This window comes from Pelmatolapia mariae, linkage group LG5 (genome assembly GCF_036321145.2).
Source record: "Pelmatolapia mariae isolate MD_Pm_ZW linkage group LG5, Pm_UMD_F_2, whole genome shotgun sequence".
Taxonomy (NCBI): domain Eukaryota; kingdom Metazoa; phylum Chordata; class Actinopteri; order Cichliformes; family Cichlidae; genus Pelmatolapia; species Pelmatolapia mariae.
The window spans coordinates 13,547,621-13,569,167 of record NC_086231.1 but is presented as its reverse complement, the minus strand read 5'-3'; the positions used below and the strand labels follow the sequence as shown (position 1 = coordinate 13,569,167).

The window sequence follows — 21,547 nt, the reverse complement described above, 5'->3', positions numbered from 1 at the left end:
TATAAATAAGCAGAGGAGGCTCGGGTGAATTTATAAAACTTTTTATTTGTTTTTTTAAATCGAAGGCTAACTGAAATGTGTCTGATTCATGTTCTGTGACAACAACAATAAACCATTGTCTTGTGTTTGTAACAGAAAGGGAAATAACAACATAGCAAACCCAGCAACACATAGACCATCCAATATAAATTAAAATAAACTGTCTTAATACACAAATAAGCAGTTATTATCACTGAGAATAAGCAGGCCTCTATATAAGTGCATGAGCCATGCTGTGACAGATAACAGATTGAAGTTAAACCCTCAGCTCCATGTTCATTGTTTTTATGAACCCGGTGCTAAGTTTGAGTGATGGGAAACCCAGCATTGCAGAGAACAGATCAGAGTTCCCACATTTTTATCTGACATCTGGTCCTGAGTGAAGATTTCACTCCAAAGCTGCTGATTATTTGTGTGCAGTTTTGTTTTCCTGGACACAATCGGAGCATTTTATCATGCTTTTCTAAAACATCTGGACCAGCTGCACGTAGGAATCCTTACCAGAACAAACTGGTCTATTGTACAAGCCCCACAGTTTACATGCTTGCAGGATAAAACTCAAGGACAGGTGGAAGACTTCTACAATAGTCACTGCGGTGTAAGATACAGAGGCTTATTTAAATACGAACACATAACATAACTGCGAACAAGAGTGCTTTTGTATACTTTTTCTTCGACATTGTCAGAGGAGAGGCGCCACACAGCGCTGATTAAAAGAGCAGAGCAAGTAGAGAAAATGCGATGATACAGAAATATGAAGGGAGAAAATGGTTTGCTTGTATGCCGTTAGCCAGTCTACTTGTGTTACTTAAATCATCCTTTCTTTTAAAACTGATCAAACACGTAGCAAAAACTGGAGGAAAAAAAAAAAGATTTTTCCCCAAAATCGAAAAAAAAAAGTTCAAGCTTGACTGAACGTTTTTTTCTTTACAGTGGTTTCGTCTTTGGAGATGTCTTAAATAATGTTACATATGAATCTGGACCGTGTGGTGTGTGATTCTTTGCAAGCAGTCAGAAATGTTAAAAGCAAATACTGCGTCTCATTAAATTTCTGAAGAAAAACATTAATTTCAGCTGTTTTTAGTTATAGTTCCAAACATATAGAGCAGCAATAGCAACAGTAATGTGAAAGACACTTTCTGTTTGTTTTCACAAATTTAGCATCTAATATCGTGATTATGGAAGTCCAGCTTTACCAGGAAAAAGAAAAGGGAAGAGAAGTTGGAATGATAACATAAAAACAATAGAAGCAACCACACAGGATTTGCAGATCTCCGCTTTTCCACATGTTATTTTTTTGTAGTATTTTAAGGACTTTTAGTCCATTTTAGCTTAGAAACACTGAATGGTTTTTTTTTCCCTCCATTTTTTTTTCTTGGCCTGACTGGACTTCCATACATCACGGCTGTAACGTGTTAAGATTTTGTGCTGTCCGAGGTTTTGCGTTGAAAGGCAACAGTAAAGGATTTTTTTAAGTGTAAGTCTCCGATCATGCTGGACACCAGAAGGCACACATCTAGACGCTGGGTCGAGTAAGGAGACGCAATGATTAGCCGACAGAGTGGGTTACGAGGACTAGGTGCTTAGATGAAGATTTATACTTGAACTTATAAGTGCGTGATACAAATGTGCTCAAAAAGGTTCCGATAAAAGGGAACTTTAGCTAGCTTTAACATAAGCTCATCTCAAGTGATGTTGATGGGGATCTGTGGCCTCGATCCCCGCACCAATCGCACCGGTTTGCTCTTCAGACAGCTGCACACTGACAACTTTAAACTTTAAAAAAGGGCACTTAAAAGCAGAAGTACATTTTCTTATATTTACACATCCTCCCCAGAAATCTGCAGTTTTTGTGTGTTAGGTAGTTTTACACTCTCGATGTTTACAAAATGAAAAAAACAAACATTTTTTAATGATATGAACTTTTGAATTGAAGTTAAATCTTTTTGTTCTCAAGAGAATAAACATCATCAGCAACAACAACAACAACAATAAAAAAAACCTGACATTTAGCACACTACGTTAAAATATGACTAATATCATCAAAAAGGCAAATAGTAGGTGTATTGCAACGATCTTTGCGGTGTCACTACCAAAAACATCTATCTTCATCATCATCATCATCATCATCATCACCAACAACAACAACAATCTCATCACCATCATCTATTCATCGTCATCATCTGAGACAGTGTGGCCTGGGATGATTGACAGCCCAAACTAGCCACTCACATTTTGCCCGTCTCAGCGCAGGCAGGCACACTTGTACGACATAGCAACAATAATAAACAACGAACATTTCCAAGGAGACTCAAAGACCGCTGACCCAGCGGCAGCGAGGGCCGGTTCTGAAAGGAGCTCTGTCATTGGACAGCGGCCATCTCTAGGGAACAGGAAGAGCTCGTTCAGACAGGAAGAGGGAGAGGGAGGGGAGAGGCAATCAAGGTGTGTGAAATAAATGTTTTTGCTACCTTGTGTGGTCCGCAATAACAAAAACCTCAGTGTGTGTGTCTGTGTGTGTTTATTGTGTGTGTGTGTGTGTGAGGCGTTTGGTTCTTCGGTGAGTTTGTTTAGTCTGCTCTGTGTGTGCCTTTATGTGTGTTTAGTTTTTGTCTAGACAGCTGGAGGTCTTTCCCAGGGCAGGTGGGTGTACATTAACTGCACACACACACAGTGATCTCCTAACACTTTCAGTATCTCCACAATGGATTAAAGCAGCAAAAAATATGTGATTTGAGCACTGATTGGTTTAGTATGTCTCTTTTATGTGTCTCAAATCGAACTGAATTTTAAAAAGAAACATAAATAAATAGAATTGAGAGTTAAAGAAAAGCTCACAAACACTGGTGAACAAGTACAACTGCATGTAAACACACCAGTCTTTAGGTGTAGGCAGCGCTAGGGTATTAGCAGCTGTGTATAAATGTGTGATCTGTTCTTCCTGTCAGCCTCCAAATGAGTTTTCCCTCTTTCTCCTCCTGTCTTATTTTGTATTGTCAGCCAGCCCGGGTTTTCCCCTGAAATAAGAGATTGGTTCTACACATTTTTCCAACTTCCTTATACATTTTTAAGCTCCTATCACTAATATTTGTGGTCAGAGCCTGTCCAGCCTTCTCATACCCGCTGCAAACCCTCTGGTGCAGGAAAGGAAACCATTTAAGGAAACAACTCTGTTCAAAAACAAGTATGAAAGAGAAAAATAGTTCAAAGTACCTTAGGACTTAGAACCAGGCTGCTAACCTCATTACAAGATCAAAGATTATTAATATTATTATTATTACAATAATTTTTTTAAATAAACCAATCATCTTTCTTTTGGGGCAGTAGATTTGTTATTTTATATAATATTTTTTCTTTAAGTGATCTATATTAAATGCAATGCAGCAGAGGAACAATACAGAGAGCCATAGACTTTAAAGATGACGGGAGGGCGAATCTTTTTTCTCACTTTACGTCTTTACTTTTTGAGAGGAATTCAGTGTTTTCAGGTTTTAACTCTAAAATATAAGCATCTGTAAATCCCAGATCCTCGATGGATTTTTAAAAGTAGTTCGCTGAGTAATGCTGCAAGATGTTTTGAAGATCTTTCTAATATCATCAAAGACTTTTCTAACCAGCTAGAAGAGTCTTTTCAATCTGTTTTATGATTTGAAATGTTATAGTTTGCTATAGAACACAAGACTGCATCATTGCGATGATAAAATGACGAGAAACAAGACTAGCATAAACACATCCAATCCATCTATCAAGCTGTAAACGTTTAGTTTGTATCCAGCAACTTAAAATAAGAGTTTACCCTAATATCAAATTTACACAGTTTTCTATGGGGGATTTTTGTAAGCCACTCATTTTTGAAGTTTTTGGATGTAGAAATGTCACCGTTCTATTTAATGGAATAGAACTGAATGGCATTTACTATGAAGAGCACCAAAAATTACATTTGAAATATTCTGCAGCAATGCCTCTTTCAAAAATTGTGAAGCTGTTAATCAAAAAACATCCACCAACATTTTTGTGAGTAGTTTCATGTAGGAAATATCTTCTTCGTACCAAAAGACACCCTCGCACCTGTGCAGCTACCTGATATTACAGGTCAAATGAGGGACACGCAATTGAAGTTAACATCCATTCAATCTCCCACCAGCAAGAGCCTTTCATCACACGCACATGGTTGCTTTCTTCTGCACATGCACAGTTTTCAAAATTGCAGATCGGTACGAACTAAAGAGTTCCTGCATGAAATGGCTCACTGTAAGGTTTGAGGATTTTTTTTTTTTTGAATAAACAGGTCACAATTTCTGGAAAGAGAAACTGCTGCCGTCTTTTTCACATTTTGGCACTTTAAACACCTAAAGCAGAAATTGCCATTTACTTACATTATATTAAAGAGAACACAGGCATCGCTGTAGCTGATTTCTCCAGAACTGGGCAATTCACACACCAGTTCAACACAATCCAGTTGGATAGGAATGACTACAAAAAAATTGGAAAAATACATAAATTTACCTTTGGGCCAAACTGTCCCTGTAAACAAGGTTTATACTGGGGAACAAGTTCAGCAGATTGAATTCTTTTTATCACGATAGTTGATAGATGCTGCTGTGACTCATCATGGCAGGAAAGTAAAGACAAAAAATGAAAGATTCACCATATGAGATTATAAAATGTCTTTTTTTTGGCCTTCAGACTTTGTCTCTCAGGAGATTTGGCTACAGTTTGGTTCAGTCCCTGAAGAGGGCGCTGTTGCATAAAGGCTGGACACTAGAGGGCGCTGATTTTGTCTGGAACAAGCAGCAGCTTTAAATATAAAAACTACAAATACTGATCAAGTAGTTCAGTCAGCTACCTAATGCAACTCTATTAATTCTGCACTCTTAATGAGATGACACAAGACGGGCTGCTATTAACACTCGTGCCACTTTTCAACACTTCAGTGTGTCTAGTTTCAACAACCAGTCTTGTGCTGCATTCAACACTCAAAGAGATTGAGTCCAAAGCTTAAAAGAATGAGTTTATAATCAAGAAAATTTAAAAAAAATCTCCTAATTATAGAATATATTTGTTAAAGTATATGTTCAGCTGGTTTTATGGAGACCTGTAGAAGGATAGTTGAGGATTTAAAGTCAGTATGTCTTAAAGTTCTTAAATCTCAAAATGATAAATAAAGTTGTTTTTTAATCCAGTAAATGTTAAAAGCTTTGGTCCACAACTCATTGCATCTCTTTAAAAGTGCATCACTAGTGGTTGGAGAATCTAAATCTGAATCTAAAAACCTAAAAGGTTCTACCGTTGTGTTTAAGCTTTACTGGTTGGTTGGTCGGCGCTGGCTGACAGAAGATTGTTGTCTCTTTCCTGGTGCAATAAAGTGCTCAGAGTGGCCTGCAAGAGAGAAAAACTTAGAGAGCAGATTGTGTACATGGGTTGAAAACGTGGGAGAGATTCGATAATTCAAAGGAACCAGAGGTACGTGACCAGAAAATCTGGTCTTTTGGGTGCATGGGTGACCAAAGTGGTGCACAGTCAGTGCATCAGATATTCAGGACCTGCTGGGCGACTGGCTTCCTTCCTGAGTAATACACTACAAGGGGGGTGTCATTGGTTTGTTTTCTCTCTTCTCATCCAATGAATAAAAATATCTGACATTCAAATAAAATAACAGGATTAAAAACTAAGTCTACGACATCCTACTCTACTTAACATCTATTGTTACATTAGACTGTCTCGATTAGTCCAGACATTTGTTGTGTCTGGTTAACATGAATAAACTCTAATGTGCTTCGCTTGTTTGGTCGAGGTAGTAATAGCCAGCTTTGGGATTGGCTAATGATTCGGCCAATAGGATGAGAGAGAGTTAAGACTTTCTGATTGGACCCACAGGTTGGATGCTGACTTGTGGCTGGCTCGCGGGACTCGGACATTTGCATAAACCAACGATTATTTATTCATTTTTATCAATGGTACAGTAACGGTTAATCCGAGTCCGTTGGGCCAAAGTCAGAACCTCCCCTTACTTTTATCATGATAGCAGCTGCTGTGCACCGCTCGGTCCGAGCCTCACTCACCATGTTCTTGCTTCTCTCTTTTTTTTATGCCGCAATAGACAGAGCTCCTTCAAAATAAAAGTCCCAGAAACGTTCCATCGGCGCATACTAAAAAATAGTGCAATTCTTTTCAGCAATTATATAAATAACTTTAAATTCGTGCTTTTCACTCTAGGTTTGCATACATGTGTGTGTATATATGCTCCATGTGTGACGTATATACACGTCAACATGTACGTTGCAAAAGGTGAAAAGTTGGCACCCCAACCGATTACTGATGTTTGTATCTTTTTTTTCTAAAACTAGACAACAAATTAAAAAAAAAAGCTAAACAAAAGCAACACAAAAATGTACTCATAGGAATCCATCAAGTATAGAAAAATACCCATACTTTCCCTACTTTCTGTCTCTTTTCGATCATATTGCGGATTATTCTTTTTCTGCGGTGAACAGTCTTGAACTTTGTGCAAGCGTTCTTTAAAAAAAAGAACATACATTTTTTTAAAAAGGAAAAAAAAGAAACAAGCATTTCAGTGGAAACTCCTGCATCGCTTAGGAAATGTAAGGCAGAACTTTTAGCCTTGTGCTACAACTCGCGGAATAAGCTATCGCCAATTTCTTTCTACTGTGCTAAAATGTCCCAGCGATGTGGCTAAAGCCTGGTGCAGAAGTGGAGTTTTGAATATGGAGTAAATGGACACAAGCAGCGTGGTGGTGGGGGATTATCACATTTTAAAAAAAGAAATCCTACAAATGGAAGAACCAAGAAGATTGTAACATTTCGCCATTTGCTTGGGTAGGAATTTTCATGGATGTGTGAATAAGATAAAGAAAAAGTTCAATGGAAAAAAACAGACCAAGTAAATATTCATTGTGAAAGGTGATTACGCAGATCAGTCTGACAGAAGAGAGATGAGGAGGACTTGTTAAAGAAAAGAATCATCTGCTTCCATCTCATTCCCTTCTAAATCTTCCTCTCTTTTCTGACATCAATGGTTCATCAGAAGACATGAAGCAGGAAGCTGCAGAACAGGATGTGCCAGATGTTCATGCGACTGTGCTCTGCAGGAGCAACGTGGTTCTGGGTTATCTCACCCAGAGAAGCCAGTGGGGAAACTGTAAAACTGACCTGCAACAACTAAAACTAACCAGCTCTTAAACCCTTCAGAGTGGATTTTAACAACTTCGTGATTTTTCGTCATTCTCCACTGGCCATTACTCCAGTGGTGAGCAGATGTAATCCCGGTTTTCTCACTGGAAACAGAGAGCAGCACTGTCACACCTGCTGGGGTTTCTGGGATTTCTCCTTTGTATTCCTTGTGTTCCTGTTGTCCACGCGTCCTTGCTGTTGATGCGGAGGTCGGAGCAGGCCTTGTATGAGCGAGGCAGGTGGTGCTTGTGAGGATATCACAGTCCGATTGTTATGGCTGGAGGTTACAGATGTTGGGTGGTAGTAGTGCCCAATCACCTCGCTGTAGGCTGGAGGAGCTCCTTCCACTCGAGAGCCCTGCTTCTGATGCCTGGACAAAGCCTCCTGGGCTTCCAACACACTGATGCCTGAATGGACACTCGGAGGGGGGGCCTGCAGTCTGAGAGCAAAATAAATGAATGAATAAATAACACAGATGAAGACAAGATGATGGCAGATAAAAAATGATTTGTTGTAGGTTTTCAGTTAATCGAATTTCTGCATTTAAAACCTTACAATGCATCATAATTACAGAAAATGAAACATAATTAAACATTAGGCTGTGAAGAGAGGATGTCTAAAGCTCTTAGTCTCTTTTTCCACTTACACTCCATTTCTCCTTTATTGTGCAGTACATCTAGTCACAGTTAGTACAAAGAACATAAACATTTCTATGACGCCTTTTATAAGCTGGATAAGTCTCTGATAAAAATCCTTAACACAGGAATTAGTCAACACAACGACGAGTGAGTGATCCAAAACACAATAACGGACCACAGACTTGCTTATTGTTACCTGGCCTGCAGACAGGAGTTGGATGGATCGAGAGGGTGGGAGTCGAATACTGTTCGGTTGGGTGGCGCTCTGACCGACTCGCGGTTCAGCTCCATCTGCTGCTCGGGGTCTCTGAGCTGCAGGGTGCAGGGCCCCTGGTACGGAGGGGGCTCCTCTCCATCTGAGAGGGAGATGGTGGGGGGGAGATCGATGAGGCTCTGAGGCAGGTAGGGATAAGTTGGCTGAAAGCGACTCGGGGCGTATGTGTGATGGAAGCGCTGGGGCTGCAGCGGAGGCTGGGAGTGGCTGTGCTGTACTTCCCGCTGTATATAGGATGAGCTGCCCCCTCTCTCCGGGGGGTGGGTGTTATACACCTGGTGCTGTGTGAGGAGAGATATTTAATTATTGCTGTGCCTCTAACTAATGTTGGTTTAAATGAACTTTGTACTAAATCAAACTCGAAAACCACCACTGGTTGAAGCAGAACTCACCTCATTTAGACCACTGTTTGTGCCTGTTCCCTCAGAGGACCACAGACTTCCCTCCTGTGTGCAAGAAAGTCCATTTATGTAATTAAATAAGAAAAATAATTCTTCATTTTTTTTGCAAGTCTATTAGCAAAGAACAGCAGTAAGTAAAAGAAAATGTGGAGAAGAAGAGCATGAGAATGTCTGCATGGTGTAAACACTCAGTAGGCAGGGAAGCATATCTTGTGGTTTGTGCATTAGCCACTCATCTGCTGGCTGACCTCAAATCACATTTAGCACTATTAAAAAGTATAATTTATTCATCTGATTTGTAATAGTTCAAATTTCAATAATATTGAGCTGGTTAAGACATAGATACTAGAACTGGAATATACACTGCTGCTAATAATGATTTCAACACTGCTGTGTAATTTTTAGAGATGAGTGGTTGTAACTTCCTGTCATATATTAGTTCTTGTTTTAAACACTGTCACAAAGACTTTCCACTGCAATCGCCTTTCCCCAAACATAGAACATGAGACTTAGTACTGATACACTTCTTATTGTTTGCTCAAACTTTACTGGATGGACGGATGGATGAGTGCATGTTATTTATTAGAGGACTCTGTTTGTTTATATAAACCTGTCTATGCAAAAGTGTGAAGTTAACTATGAGCCCTGCTTCTATTAAAGTATTTTAAATCTAGGTTATACTGCCTAATACTGTCCTCTCTAGTAAAATATTGTACCTTTTACCCTGTGTTTTACCTTTTCCTACAGTTAAATATGTAATGTATGTGCATAATTTGACACTGTAAGCTTCACATTCAGTTAACAAAGTATACATTTTTTCTGTGCTCATTTAAAATCAGCAGCACATATATTTTGGTACAACATTGCCCAACACAAGTATGACTTAAAACGTTGAAATTAAGAGTGTACATGAATCTATAATGGACTGAACAATACTTTGAGCTCAAGCTGATTTTTAGAGGGTGTCTCGATGCTTTCGGTGTCACCGCTTGCAGTGAGGAGAAGACAAAAGTAGTTCTTTGCTTCTTTAAAAAAAAGTCTGAGAGGAACTTTTTCAACTTTTGTAAAAAAAAAAAATATACATACTCTCTCTGGTGACAGTTTTCTTGCCTGCTTGTCTGGCTGCATGTGTGTCACCATGTCTGTTTGCTAATCCAAATTAACTAGGACACTATGACTCCCCTGAGCTTATAAGGAGCTCTATGTGTGTGTGTATGTGCATGTTTGTGCTTCATTCTTTACTCATATTTTAAACTGAAACTGAAGCCACACAGATACACACACACAGACAGTGATTCAGTGGAAGGTGATTCAGGCAGCACTAGTGAAGTCATATGTTTGAGGAAGCCTCAGGTGTAAGTCGGTGCGTGTTCTTCAAATAGACATCGGCAAGTCGCCATGGCCCTTAATGAAGAAATGAGTCAGTGCGTTAGCGTTAGCCTGCAGCACAGTTTAATCACTGTGATCACATGCGGCCAGTTGGCACGCCTCTGAAACTGCTTTTATTGTGAAACTGTCTGAAACAGATGCTAACTTCCTCCAGGAAGTCTGTTTATAAAGATGAATGACTGTAACTATAAAAGGTCAGCGTGGTTGAGGGGTTTGTTATTTGTCTTTATAAATCATTTCATTCATTTTTCATATATTTCTTTAACTCTCTCTCTCTCTCTCTCTCTCTGTCTCCCTACACATATCTTGTTCATAACCTTGCAAGGTTGGATAGCTTTACTGGAAAATAAAATTTCACCTGTCGAGACACTAACTTTATTCCATGTCTTAAACAGACTGCTATTTTATTTCTTCAAGCTTTAATTAATGAATTCATTTATCTAACATAATATCTGCCACCATTTACAGCTTTTCATTTTCTGTTTGCTCCACATATTCAAACCGACTTTTTCTTTCTCTGACACAGAAACACGTGTATGTTCAAGCTATGTAAAGGCACTATGGAAAAATGAGTGGTGTAGTGATGCAGTAGGTAAGCAAAGTTGCTGCACCCCCCCCCCCTCATCTCACCAATCTGAGCCATGGTCTGAGTAACCCTCATCACTCAGGCGACTCACACATGGACTCTATACTCAGACCGAGCCCTTTGCACTACTTTCAAGCACTTTGTTCTCCAATGTCTGCCTTTCTACTGTTTTGTACATCTTTCTCCTTCTTGTTATTTATTCCTCCTGTCTTATCATTTATATTTAATTCTTGCACAGAGCACCCATAATTTCATTGTACATGTACAATGACAATAAAGGGCTATTCTATTCTATTCTATAGTCTGGACACAAGTGCACATTTTGGTGTATTGAGGTTGAATGAAATGATTTTTTTTTAAATGAAAGAAAACAGTGAACTACAGGCCTTAAAATACATTTTCTCTTCTTTGCTCGGTGTGTCAGAACTGTGTTACCTTTTTAGCAGCAACATGTATGTAAACCCAACTGAATAAAAGGTTTTGCACACATAATGAATGAGCCACTGTAAGTGCATAGCTTGGGCAACACATCATCATGCAGTCCTGGCATAAGTCTGACTTACGTTGGCCAGTGGCAGGTGTCTCCTGTGTGTAGGGGTGTGCCTGGAGAGAAGGGAGCGTGCTGATAGGCGGTAGTGGTTGAGAAGACAGGTGATGACCACCACCATCACCATCATGACTATTACGATCACCAGAATCTGGACGAACTCCAGCTGGGCTGCAGTGACAGAGAAACAAAGACTGACATAAGTACGAGTCTCAAAGAAGCAGAAAACAGTCCTCTGTGGCTCTTTGTACAATAACCCTGATGATGGTACAGTCACATTAACACTGTTAGGTCAGGTACGTGCCTTGCAAGGACATGAAAAGTGTATGATGACATCTGCCTATTTTGCATTATATTTGAAGATCTAATATTTCTATTTATTTATTTATTGGAAAATCCAATCATTGTCAGAGACTTTTTAGATGGCCAAAGACCTCATCCCCTGTATAGTTGCCTCAGATAACATAATCACCATCCTCTTATTAGGTTTTAGGGCAATAACAGTTAAGATCACGGCTCTCTAGTCTCATTCCAAGCAACTAAAAATACACATTTCAAAAGTTCAGGGCTTTCACAGAAACAAAACACTGTTGTAAATCCTGATTTAGTTATTCAACTGAAATACTAATGATAATAATAACAAAATAACTCATGGCTGGATTTGAAAAATAGTATTGTCCATTTAATCATTGGGGATGTTGGTAGTTGAGGTCAAACAACATGGAGAGAGCTAAAGTACATTAAACAGTATTGCAACATATACCCAATAATTACTGTGTAAAATATATGAGTTCATCATCTTTTTTGGTTTTTTAGTACTACTTGGAGTGCTTCATCACATTCGTGGTTAAAAATGACCTCAACAAATACGAAAACACATTTAAAGCAGGCTGGTATAATTTATGTTATTAGAAGAAAAAACAGAGAAAGATATAGTCCTCATGTCAGGTCAGGGTGTTACACACACACACACACACACACACACACACACACACACACACACACACACACACATATAGAAACACAGCCAGACGAGGCCAGGCTGACAGACAGGGCCACCTTTGTTGAGAGACAGCCTGCTTTAAATACCCCCTAACCCTGCTCCACCTCCCCCATCATCAACACTGTCATTATCCACACACACAGAAACGGAGGCTTTTTTCTCACACTTTGTTTTTGTTTTGTTTTTTTCACAGGGAGCAGGCAGAGGTCAGGGCCAAGTCAGACACAAGAGCATAAAGTAACTAGCAGACAACAAACCAACCCTCCCCCGCACACCCCCTGCCCACACACACTCACACTGCATTCTGTTTTTCTCACAGTCCACACCAGTTCTCACAGTCTTGAGTTCCTCTTACCAGTAACCCATCACACAAGATGAAGAAGTATAGAGTCAGATGACTCCTGTATCACTGGATTCATTCACGTATTACTTTTTATCACATTTATTTATACTAGCTCACAGGCTACACTAACATATTAAAGCAAAATAAGAAAGTTTCAGAGACGCGCAGAACTCTTTGATAGAGAAGCAGAGTTTTAAATAATCAATAGACGTGAACAGCCAAAGTTAAAACATATACTAGTTTCTGGGAACTAAGCACCAGTTTTTTAACAAAAAAAATCTAACATTTTATTTAAACCATGATTAAAAGCATCATTCTTCCCCTTCTGTTAGGCACTTATGCTTAGCACGTATGGTCTACATACACAAGAGGACCCCAAAAAACTCCAGGGAACGTGGTCAGAAGACCACTTAGGACAAACTTCTGTAACATTTGCAGCTGCACACTTCCTGGGATTAAAAGGATTTTCACAACAAGATATCCCAAAGCTGGCTGAGATGATGCATTTAAATGCCATTTCACTTGACCAACTGTCCAAATTTCCAAGATTTTTAATATGTAGTGACGCACATAGTAAACCTGCAAACTCATATAAGAAAAACTTTAATTGACAATTTATATATATACATATGTAACTATCTACAACTATCTGCAAATATGCTGATGTGCATGCATTTAAAAGGAAAAATGAACTTAAAGACTAAAGCGTGCTTGCTTAAAAATAAATCAGACTCTAGTGCATACAAAGGAATCTGATAACATACATCTTTTCATCTCAGATAAGAAACTCACCGCACAGCTGTGTCTGAACACAGTTGTCATGGTTGTGACTCTGTGATGAAGGTTGCATAGTCTCGTCACTCAACAAGCCTCACAACAAAAAAAAAAAAGTTTGATTTCCAGAGGACAGATCCTGAAGATCTGCTACTGAGGGAAAAGTAAGAAACCAACGCTAAACCAAAACAACAAAAATAAAAGAAAGTAAAACAAAACTTTCCAAGCTACATATCCCGTGGCTGCTCCAACACCATGTGTGTCCTCACCGGCCGTCACACACACTCTGAGCCTGGAGTAAGCTTTGTCTGCAACTTTTTCTCACACACATTCCCACACTGTCCAGACACACACAGGCGCACATATCGAGGAAACAGCTGACCAGACCCTTTCTTCTGCCCTCCCTCGCCACCAAAACCCAATAGCTGTGAACAAAAGGGGTCAGTGTGAGGGAGGAGGGGAGGCAGAGAAAGAGACAGAGGGAGAGGGGAGAGAAAAAGAGGGGGAGTGGTGGGAGCGTCTGGGAGAGGAGACAGATGGGTCAGTGGGATGGAGAGAATAATGATGAGATAGAGAGAGAGAGAGACATGGAGAGGGGAGGGGGAGCTGAGTTTGAAGTTTGAACTTCTCTGCTCATTAGGACATTCAAACACTGAGGCAATTAAACTCTTACAAGCAGAATACAATAGTTAGTACTGACTGCTTCATCATTGAAAGGATCGTTGTGGTCTGGTATGGTCTGTCATGGCACGGTATGGTGCGGCAGGGTCAAGAACAAGAGCGCAGCTTTTTAAATATTATATGAAGAGATCGTGTATGAAATGATTCCCTACAAATGTTGTAATTCAGCCTTTGACTCTCAAATCTATTTTGCTGGTGTACAGATGCAAAATATGGAAAATTGTGTCACCGTCCATAAATATCCAGACCTAAATTTAGCTGTAAGGCAACACCATCCCTCCAGGACAAAGCCCAATATGTTGTCTCCCACAAAATAACACTTTTATCCAAAATGCTAAGAAAACTAAGCAAAAGGCAAAACATGAGAATATTTAACCTCACACTAATGAAGCCCCTTTTCCCTCATATTACTTGGAAAATGTTATAAAAAATGTTTTAAAATTACCAGCCAATGTCAGGGGTTGTGGGGCCTAATTACATCAGTGGATTCAAGTGGATTGGGCCCACATGTACAGTCGTGGTTTTTCAGTCCATCACAGAAGATCAGCTACTGTCACGTCTGCATCTTCTCTCTGTCTCTAAGTTCTTTGGGCAGAAACCAGAGCACCTGGATGTAACCCACACATCCACAGGGTGAACTCGGAAAGCCCCGCACAGCGGGGCCTCAGCCAACCAGGTTGGTCCGAACCCAGGATCGTTCTTGGTATGAGGTGACATTGCTAACCACTGCACTACCATGCAGCCCTGTTACATAACGTCAGAGTTCCTGTTGACGTTGTGAATGCAGAAAAGACGGCTTGGAAGGTTTATAGTTACCAAAGAGGCCACTGTGCTGTGTACGGTATGTTGCGAAGGGAAAGGAAAGGGAGGGAAAGAAAAGTTGTGGGAGTTTAGCACCAGCTGAAAGAACAAGCTGTCAGCAGGCAGTGAGCCCACAGACACGCACACACACACACACACACACACAGTCTGGGTGGCTTCACACAGATGGCGAGACTGGCATCGCTGTATGTTTAAGTGCCTCTCTGTTCCTTTTTTGCCTTTGACAATAACAACAGTTCGCTTTAACAGGCAATGTGACTGTTTACAGATAATAATTTTAGTCTGTTTATGTTTGCTCATGTGGGTGTCTGTGTTCCTTTCCTCCCATGTCTGCTACAGTATGTCCCTTAATTTCTCCCTTTGATATCTTTCCATCCTTCCTTTCAGTCCTTTTTTTTTCTCCTTTATGTCCGAGGTTTGAACATTTCATGGCAACATTGTTCAAAAATTAAAAGTGGATTTAGCACATAAAGCCATACTGTTGCATTCTGGCACTTACACACCTTTTTTTTATGTGCTAATTTAGTTGTTTGCTTCCTACTGGATATGCTATCTCAAAACTGGTCATCTTAATATTATATTTATAGCACTTCTATTGACATATCTATAGCTTTGTAGTGACACTAGGCTTGTTTGACTCATTTTGGTAAAAGTACATATATAGCCAAATCTGATGTAAAGTGGGCCCCAACAGCAAAACCCATGCATATTAAATTAACAATATTAATAATAAGAAGTAAACATGTCCACTTTCTCCGTTGCTTTTAGTCTAAATAAGTAAAACCACATTTATTAAACCATTCTTTACAAAACACATGAAGAGCAGACTATAAGTGATAGATTACAGCAGATCTACAAGTATTTTGGAACTACAGATTTGTTTTTGTTTTTTGTTTTTTTTACTTTTTTACAGTTTAGACAACTTGTAGAGGTAAAAAAATACTTTTAAGCTTCCAGATATTTCCACACACGTGTAATATTTTGGCAATGCCACACCAGGGGTTCTGGCCCGTGGACCGAATGTTTGAAAGCTGCATTTACAGCCACAAGTTTGAGCCACTCTTGAGTGCCTTTCGCTGACGTTTTAATGTTTGTTATCCTGTTTCCTTTCAGCTTTTGCAAATTGATGTGTCACCATTCAATGAAAAATTCCTACTATTGCTATAAAAACATGCTCTGTCAGTCCCCCTGAACACAGAGCTCCCAAAACTGCGAGGTCAGCAGGTCGACCAGCAGCTCTCCTCCCTTCCCTTTCTTTTCCGCTCTTATTTTGATTCTCTCTTTTCTCTCCAGTGTCAATAATGCTGCGTTTAGCTCACTCCTTCCATTCTGCATGCTAACTGGGAAATGATTATCTCAGCTGTCTGTGTTTTCATCCACTTATGCCGCTCATTTTAAGGTGCATAACTTTGCAGAGAGATTTTATTTTATTTTTTGCAGAATTTAGGACATGTTTTCCCCCACCCCGTGGAGATTTAAAATGCGCAGCCATTCCACCTCATTTTCCCCATTCCCTCTTCTTCTTTTTTCTCTCTGTCATCTTATTCTTCATCCTTATTTCTCTTCTCTTTCAATCGCAGAAGCCTTTTTGGTATGCCAAAATTATTTTTAAAGCAAATGTGTTGTGCAGATGCACCACTGAAAAACATCCTTGAGGCTAAAACATGCTCCAGCGAAGATACATAATAACACTGTTTCTGTGGTATGCTACAAAAAACAGGTTTGTGCAAACTGCAGAGGCTCCAAAATCTCAGCTACATGCTCATATGTGTGCATTCAAAGAGACAAGAAAAGAAATATAAAACAAATAGGCAAACAATGATCAAGCTTTAGTGTATTTGATTTCTTCCTGGCAGACAAAAATGTGCACCGCCGAGTATTTGTGCCAAATGCAAACAGAAAACCGCATTCATGGGTTTATTAAGCCTCAGCCCACGCTGCATTGACAATTGCTAAGGTTATAAGTCAAAGAAATCCCTCTGCCCCAGATAACTTTCAAAAGACACTGCTACCCTTGTTGACTTCATCAAACTCTTTTATTTTTTGTCTTTAAATAATGGACGGTGGACTGTGATCCAAAAGACGACTTCTCTACCCCTAACCTTCATTGTATTTCACACAAATGGAGTCTAAAAAAATCTCTTACTAATTCATTAGCCATCTGGGGTGCAACTGTATTGTGCAAATGAATTTTTATTTAATCCTTGAATAGTTAAGGCGATATTTTCAGCTCACCTGTTTGTTCTGATCCGCAGTTTACTAAAAAAAATTGTCACATGTGTGATGGTGATTAAAAATGACTTAAATGGCTCATCCAGTTTCAAATTATCTTCAGTTGACTGACTAATTGAATCAGTGCAGGTGCTTAACCTTCAGCCAGATTAGACAAGCAACCAAAATAACTGAGAGGATTCATTTATGACCCCTTATCTTTTATGCAGGAATATTTTTTCTAATGACGCCATTTGAGTTTATCATAGCTGCCGTCTTTCCTTAATCTATGACAGATGCCTTCTAATATATAATTGTATTGCATAATTGTTTTAATCATTTTCATGCAATAAAAGCATCTCCAACTCGTCTCCATTAGTTGTTTGGTCTTATTTGCCTCAAGGCTTCTGCAGTAGCACGTCTTACTATTCTAGGTTTATTAGCTATGCTTCATTGCTACATTGTAGTGATCAGACACTGAAAATTAGTGCACGATCTTAAAACGTGCATATATTTTCAAAGTGATAAAAAACTGAAAAGTTGAAGAAGTCAAAGCTTGACTTTATGACTGAACTTAAAACAGTTGAGAGTTACATTTCATTTTTTGTTTTTTGAATTTGATTATGCCAAAAAACAAATTGCAGCATATTAAAGATAATCTCAGAAAAAGATGGTTTGTGTAAAAACTGATCATCAGAATAAAGGCCTGTCGTCTCTCATATCATCCTGAGTCTGATTGCACAGCTTACATCAGCTTAGAGACTAAACAGAAAGTCTGTGGTGCTTTCTGGTTTATTAGGACTGAAACAAAAAAAAAATGGTGTCACGTTGAATTATGCAGGATTTACAGTGTTGCACTAAAATTCAGCATATTTTCTTTTTGAAAGATCAAGGTTCAGACCTGTGTCTTCCCAGTGCCTTATCTTCAAGGAAGAACAATTCTAAATAGCCATTTCCAGGTCCTTTAATTTTCCTTGTGCAACGCTAAAGAAACATTTTCACTTCTCAGAATTGTTGCATGAGAGAGACTGCTGATCGCTTCCCTCCCTCTGTGGTGTTGTCTAGACAGGAGGAGGCTGTAAGCCTGGCAGGCAGGCAGACACTCCATGGTTAATCTAAAGCAATTAGCTCATTTGTCATCCGCTGCCTGCTCTCAGTCTATCTGCCTCCTTCTCCTCCTCCTGCATTCAACTAAAGGTCACAAGCGGTCATTGCCGAGTCAGATGGCTCTGAGAGTGCAGACAGAGAGAGAGTGGGGAGGGCAGGAGAATTGAGGGAGGGGTGGTAGGAGAAAGGAAGACAGGGAGGAAGAAAATATGGTGGGAAGGAAGGAGGGAGTGGAAGGGAAGAAGTTGAAGAGTGAGGAATAAAACAGGGAATGTGAAGGGAGGCAGAAAAGAAGGCAGGACATGAAATATATTAGCAAAGGAGATGGAAAATATGAGGTTGAAAAGCTGAAAAGGGAGGAAGGAAGGCAACCAGAAAAGAAAATGTAAAAAAAAATCAATGATGAAAAGAGTAGAAAGGGAGAAAGGGAAGGAGAAAAGGGCAGGAAGAGAGAGAGAGAAGAGCTCGCCAATTCCTCCCCCCTTTCTCAGTCCTCAGATGACTCGACAGTCTGGGTAGTCAGAAATAGCACAGACAGCTGTGTGTGTGTATGTGTATGTGTGTGTGTGTGAGAGAGAGAGAGAGAGTGTTTGTGCAAGCTCCTATATGTGTGCGAGTGTGAGAGGCAGAGTTATAGGTCATAGGTTCACACAATTTTGCCTGCCAATTTCCATGAGAAAGGCTATAGGGGGCAATGGGTGGTGGTATATGTGTGTGCGTGTGTGTGTGTGTGTGTGTGTGTGTAAGGGAGGTTTGCACAAACACCCACACATGCATGCAAGAAAGACACACAAAATGATACACACTGTCTCTTCCCATTGACTTTGGAAGTCATAGTCATGGTGCAGCCAACAAGTGTGGGAACTTTGGTCCATAAAACTCCCACTGCTTGATTCAACAGTGGGAAAATAGAGACAGAAATCTGAGTGTGTGTGTGTGTGTGCAAGCGTGTGTGTGTGTGTGTGTGTGTGTGTGTGTGTGTGCGCATCTTTGAAGGGGTAAGTTATCATCCTTCCTCATCTTTCTCTAACCGTCATCCCGTTTCTGATTCTCATCTTTCATTAGTCTTTGCTCTGAAAAAGGAAACTTCTCTCTCATCACGTCTTGTTTGGGACAACACACAGTCATGTGTTACTTAAACCGAGCACACACACACACACACACACACACCCACACACACAGACTTTAGTGAGAGCAGGAACATTAGCTAAAGACTTCTGCTGCAGTGTAAAGTACAGGAATTTGACAGCTGATGTATTGAAATACTAGACAGTAAAGTTGTCAATAGACTGACCGATTGAGGCATTTTAAAGCCCAAAAGTGTGACGATTGCGAGTGTAACAGATGACTAACAAAATGTAAAATCAGAACTGTAACTTTACATGATCCACTTGCACAGTGTGTAATTTTACATTACCCAAAGCCTACTTTGCAAATGAGGACCAGATCCTGCTGGCTAGGGCATTGCTTTAGATGGTGGAAGAAACCGGAGCTCCCAGAGAAATACGTGCAAGTACGGAGAGAAGGTGCAAACGAGTGAAAGGCCCTGCCTGGGTTTGAACCCAGGAAGAAGTTAGAGGTAACAGCAAGCAAAATGTGCCGACATATGTACCTGAATCCATCTCAAATGGAGATTCTTTCCCTGTAAAAAAAACAAATGAATGCATGCAAATCAGATTTTGGTACGCATAGAGGTTCACTATGTCAAACCACTGTACTGTAATAATAATAATAAAACAAATACCGATATCACAGTCTATATATCAAATTTTAAAACTAAATGGATAAGGGAAAAAAACAAAACAACCATCACTGCCATTGTGATAAAGAGCATTATTTCACCACGTGAATAACCACCATATCTAAATGTTCAGTGCAGACATTTTACAACAAGACAAAATAAAGTAGAATTGGAGGATATGTAATAGGTGTAAGAACTGGGTGTATAGAATAGATGAGTGCTGGAGTGGAAGAAGGACAGAGAAGCATTAGTCTAAATTTAGAGTGTTAAACCAGGGAACTCCCATGTTAAATTGCAAGTCCCATCTGGAACGCTAGCTATGCTAACTCTAGCAGAGAGTAGGTCACTGACTCTGAGTAAACTAAATATCCTGACCATGAAACACAAAGCATGCTGCCAGCTCTCACCAATACAATACAGGTGCTGTGACCTTTGACACTTTGACCTTCACACTGTAATGACTTTTCAGAGTCCACCCTAATAACACATTTGACTGTTTTTTTTTTAAATAAGAATGATAAAATACAAAAGTCTTTGTTATTTAACAAGAACCAATGAGAACTTTAATAAAACTGAATAATAATAAGGATTGTTATTAGGAAAAAGTAAACGTGTTTGGATAGCATTAAAGGCTATAGTACTGAAACTTCTCATTGAGCAGGTCGCACTAATCAGTAAGTTTGGTGCTTTCATGTTTTATGCTGTTTTCACCTAAAACAATTGCAACACAGCTGATTAAAGTTCCACGAGTTCACAGCTTTTTGAAGTTTCTTGTAAAAATACTGGAAGAAGAATTACTTTCGTGACAGGTGGTGAATATATTGAGCTACAGTACTGTACATTAGCTTACTTACATTTAAAAAAATGCAATTTCAATACCACTAATGCATTTTTGTGATTGTAAATAATTTGCTTTTTGGCTTGACTTTGGTTTTACTCTCTGTGATATGTATGCGTATGTCTGTTTTCTGAAGTTGGCCATGTTTTGAAGTTGCTATTAAAAAGATATAACCATGCTGTTTGTTTGACTAGCTCTCATCAGCATGTGGGCGGTATTTATTATAGTTGTCTTGTGTTTGGCATCTGTTGTCCAAAGGTTTTATAGATATAGCTCATTTTTTATCTTTTATTCTGCTATAGCAATTGCACTGTTTTCACCAAAATTATTACAGTAAAAAATGTAAAACTGTATAAAAAAATCAATCAAACACAGTTACAGTTATGTTTCTGCATGTCTTAAGAATATTTGTTTTTTCTGGTTTGCAGGAGTCTGGCTGAGCTGTAGCACGATAAAGGAAATGAATAAAAATTAAATAGAATCCATGCTGTGCTGACATCAGAAACATCAGCGAAATGGAAACAAAGCACAGACAAACGTAAACAACACACCTCGTGCTGTACTGGACACGCAAAGCCATTAATGTTAACAATGGAAAAAGTGACAGTATGTAAAGTCCAACAAGGAGACCGGAAATCATTCACTCAGTGTTCACACACACACACACACACACACACACACACACACACACACTGCTCCTCTGTGTACTAGCTGACCTGCAGAGCATTCTGTCTGAAACATATGAAAATCAAACCTCATTATCAGCTGCTTGTCTGGCTCTGTGTTTGTGTGTGTGCGCACGAGTGTATGTGTGTGTTGCTCATTATAATTCTAGCCAGAAGGAGCTAGACTACCCCTGTCGTCTCGCACCCCCGCACACGCAGACACGCACACACACAGATAGACCTTCGTTCACAAACACACACGGTGTTCATTTGAATGAGAAAGAGACAAGAAAGTCG

General features: G+C 39.5%; 1 protein-coding gene across 2 annotated transcripts in view; it reads right to left on the bottom strand.

The window, feature by feature from the left end:
* Positions 1 to 37: 37 nt before the first annotated feature.
* pmepa1 (prostate transmembrane protein, androgen induced 1) overlaps positions 38 to 21,547 on the bottom strand; it is a 40,268-nt gene continuing 18,758 nt past the window's right edge. The window contains exons 1-5 of one of the 2 annotated variants that reach the window (XM_063473727.1): positions 13,204 to 13,449; positions 11,082 to 11,236; positions 8,535 to 8,588; positions 8,065 to 8,423; positions 38 to 7,669 (exon numbers count right to left, since the gene is read on the bottom strand). In XM_063473727.1, the coding sequence (XP_063329797.1) occupies positions 7,357 to 7,669; positions 8,065 to 8,423; positions 8,535 to 8,588; positions 11,082 to 11,236; positions 13,204 to 13,261 (939 nt within the window). In that variant the 5' untranslated portion in view covers positions 13,262 to 13,449 and the 3' untranslated portion in view covers positions 38 to 7,356. Of the gene's footprint in view, positions 7,670 to 8,064; positions 8,424 to 8,534; positions 8,589 to 11,081; positions 11,237 to 13,203; positions 13,450 to 21,547 lie in introns of those variants that run through there. The other variant, XM_063473726.1, reaches the window with a different exon arrangement.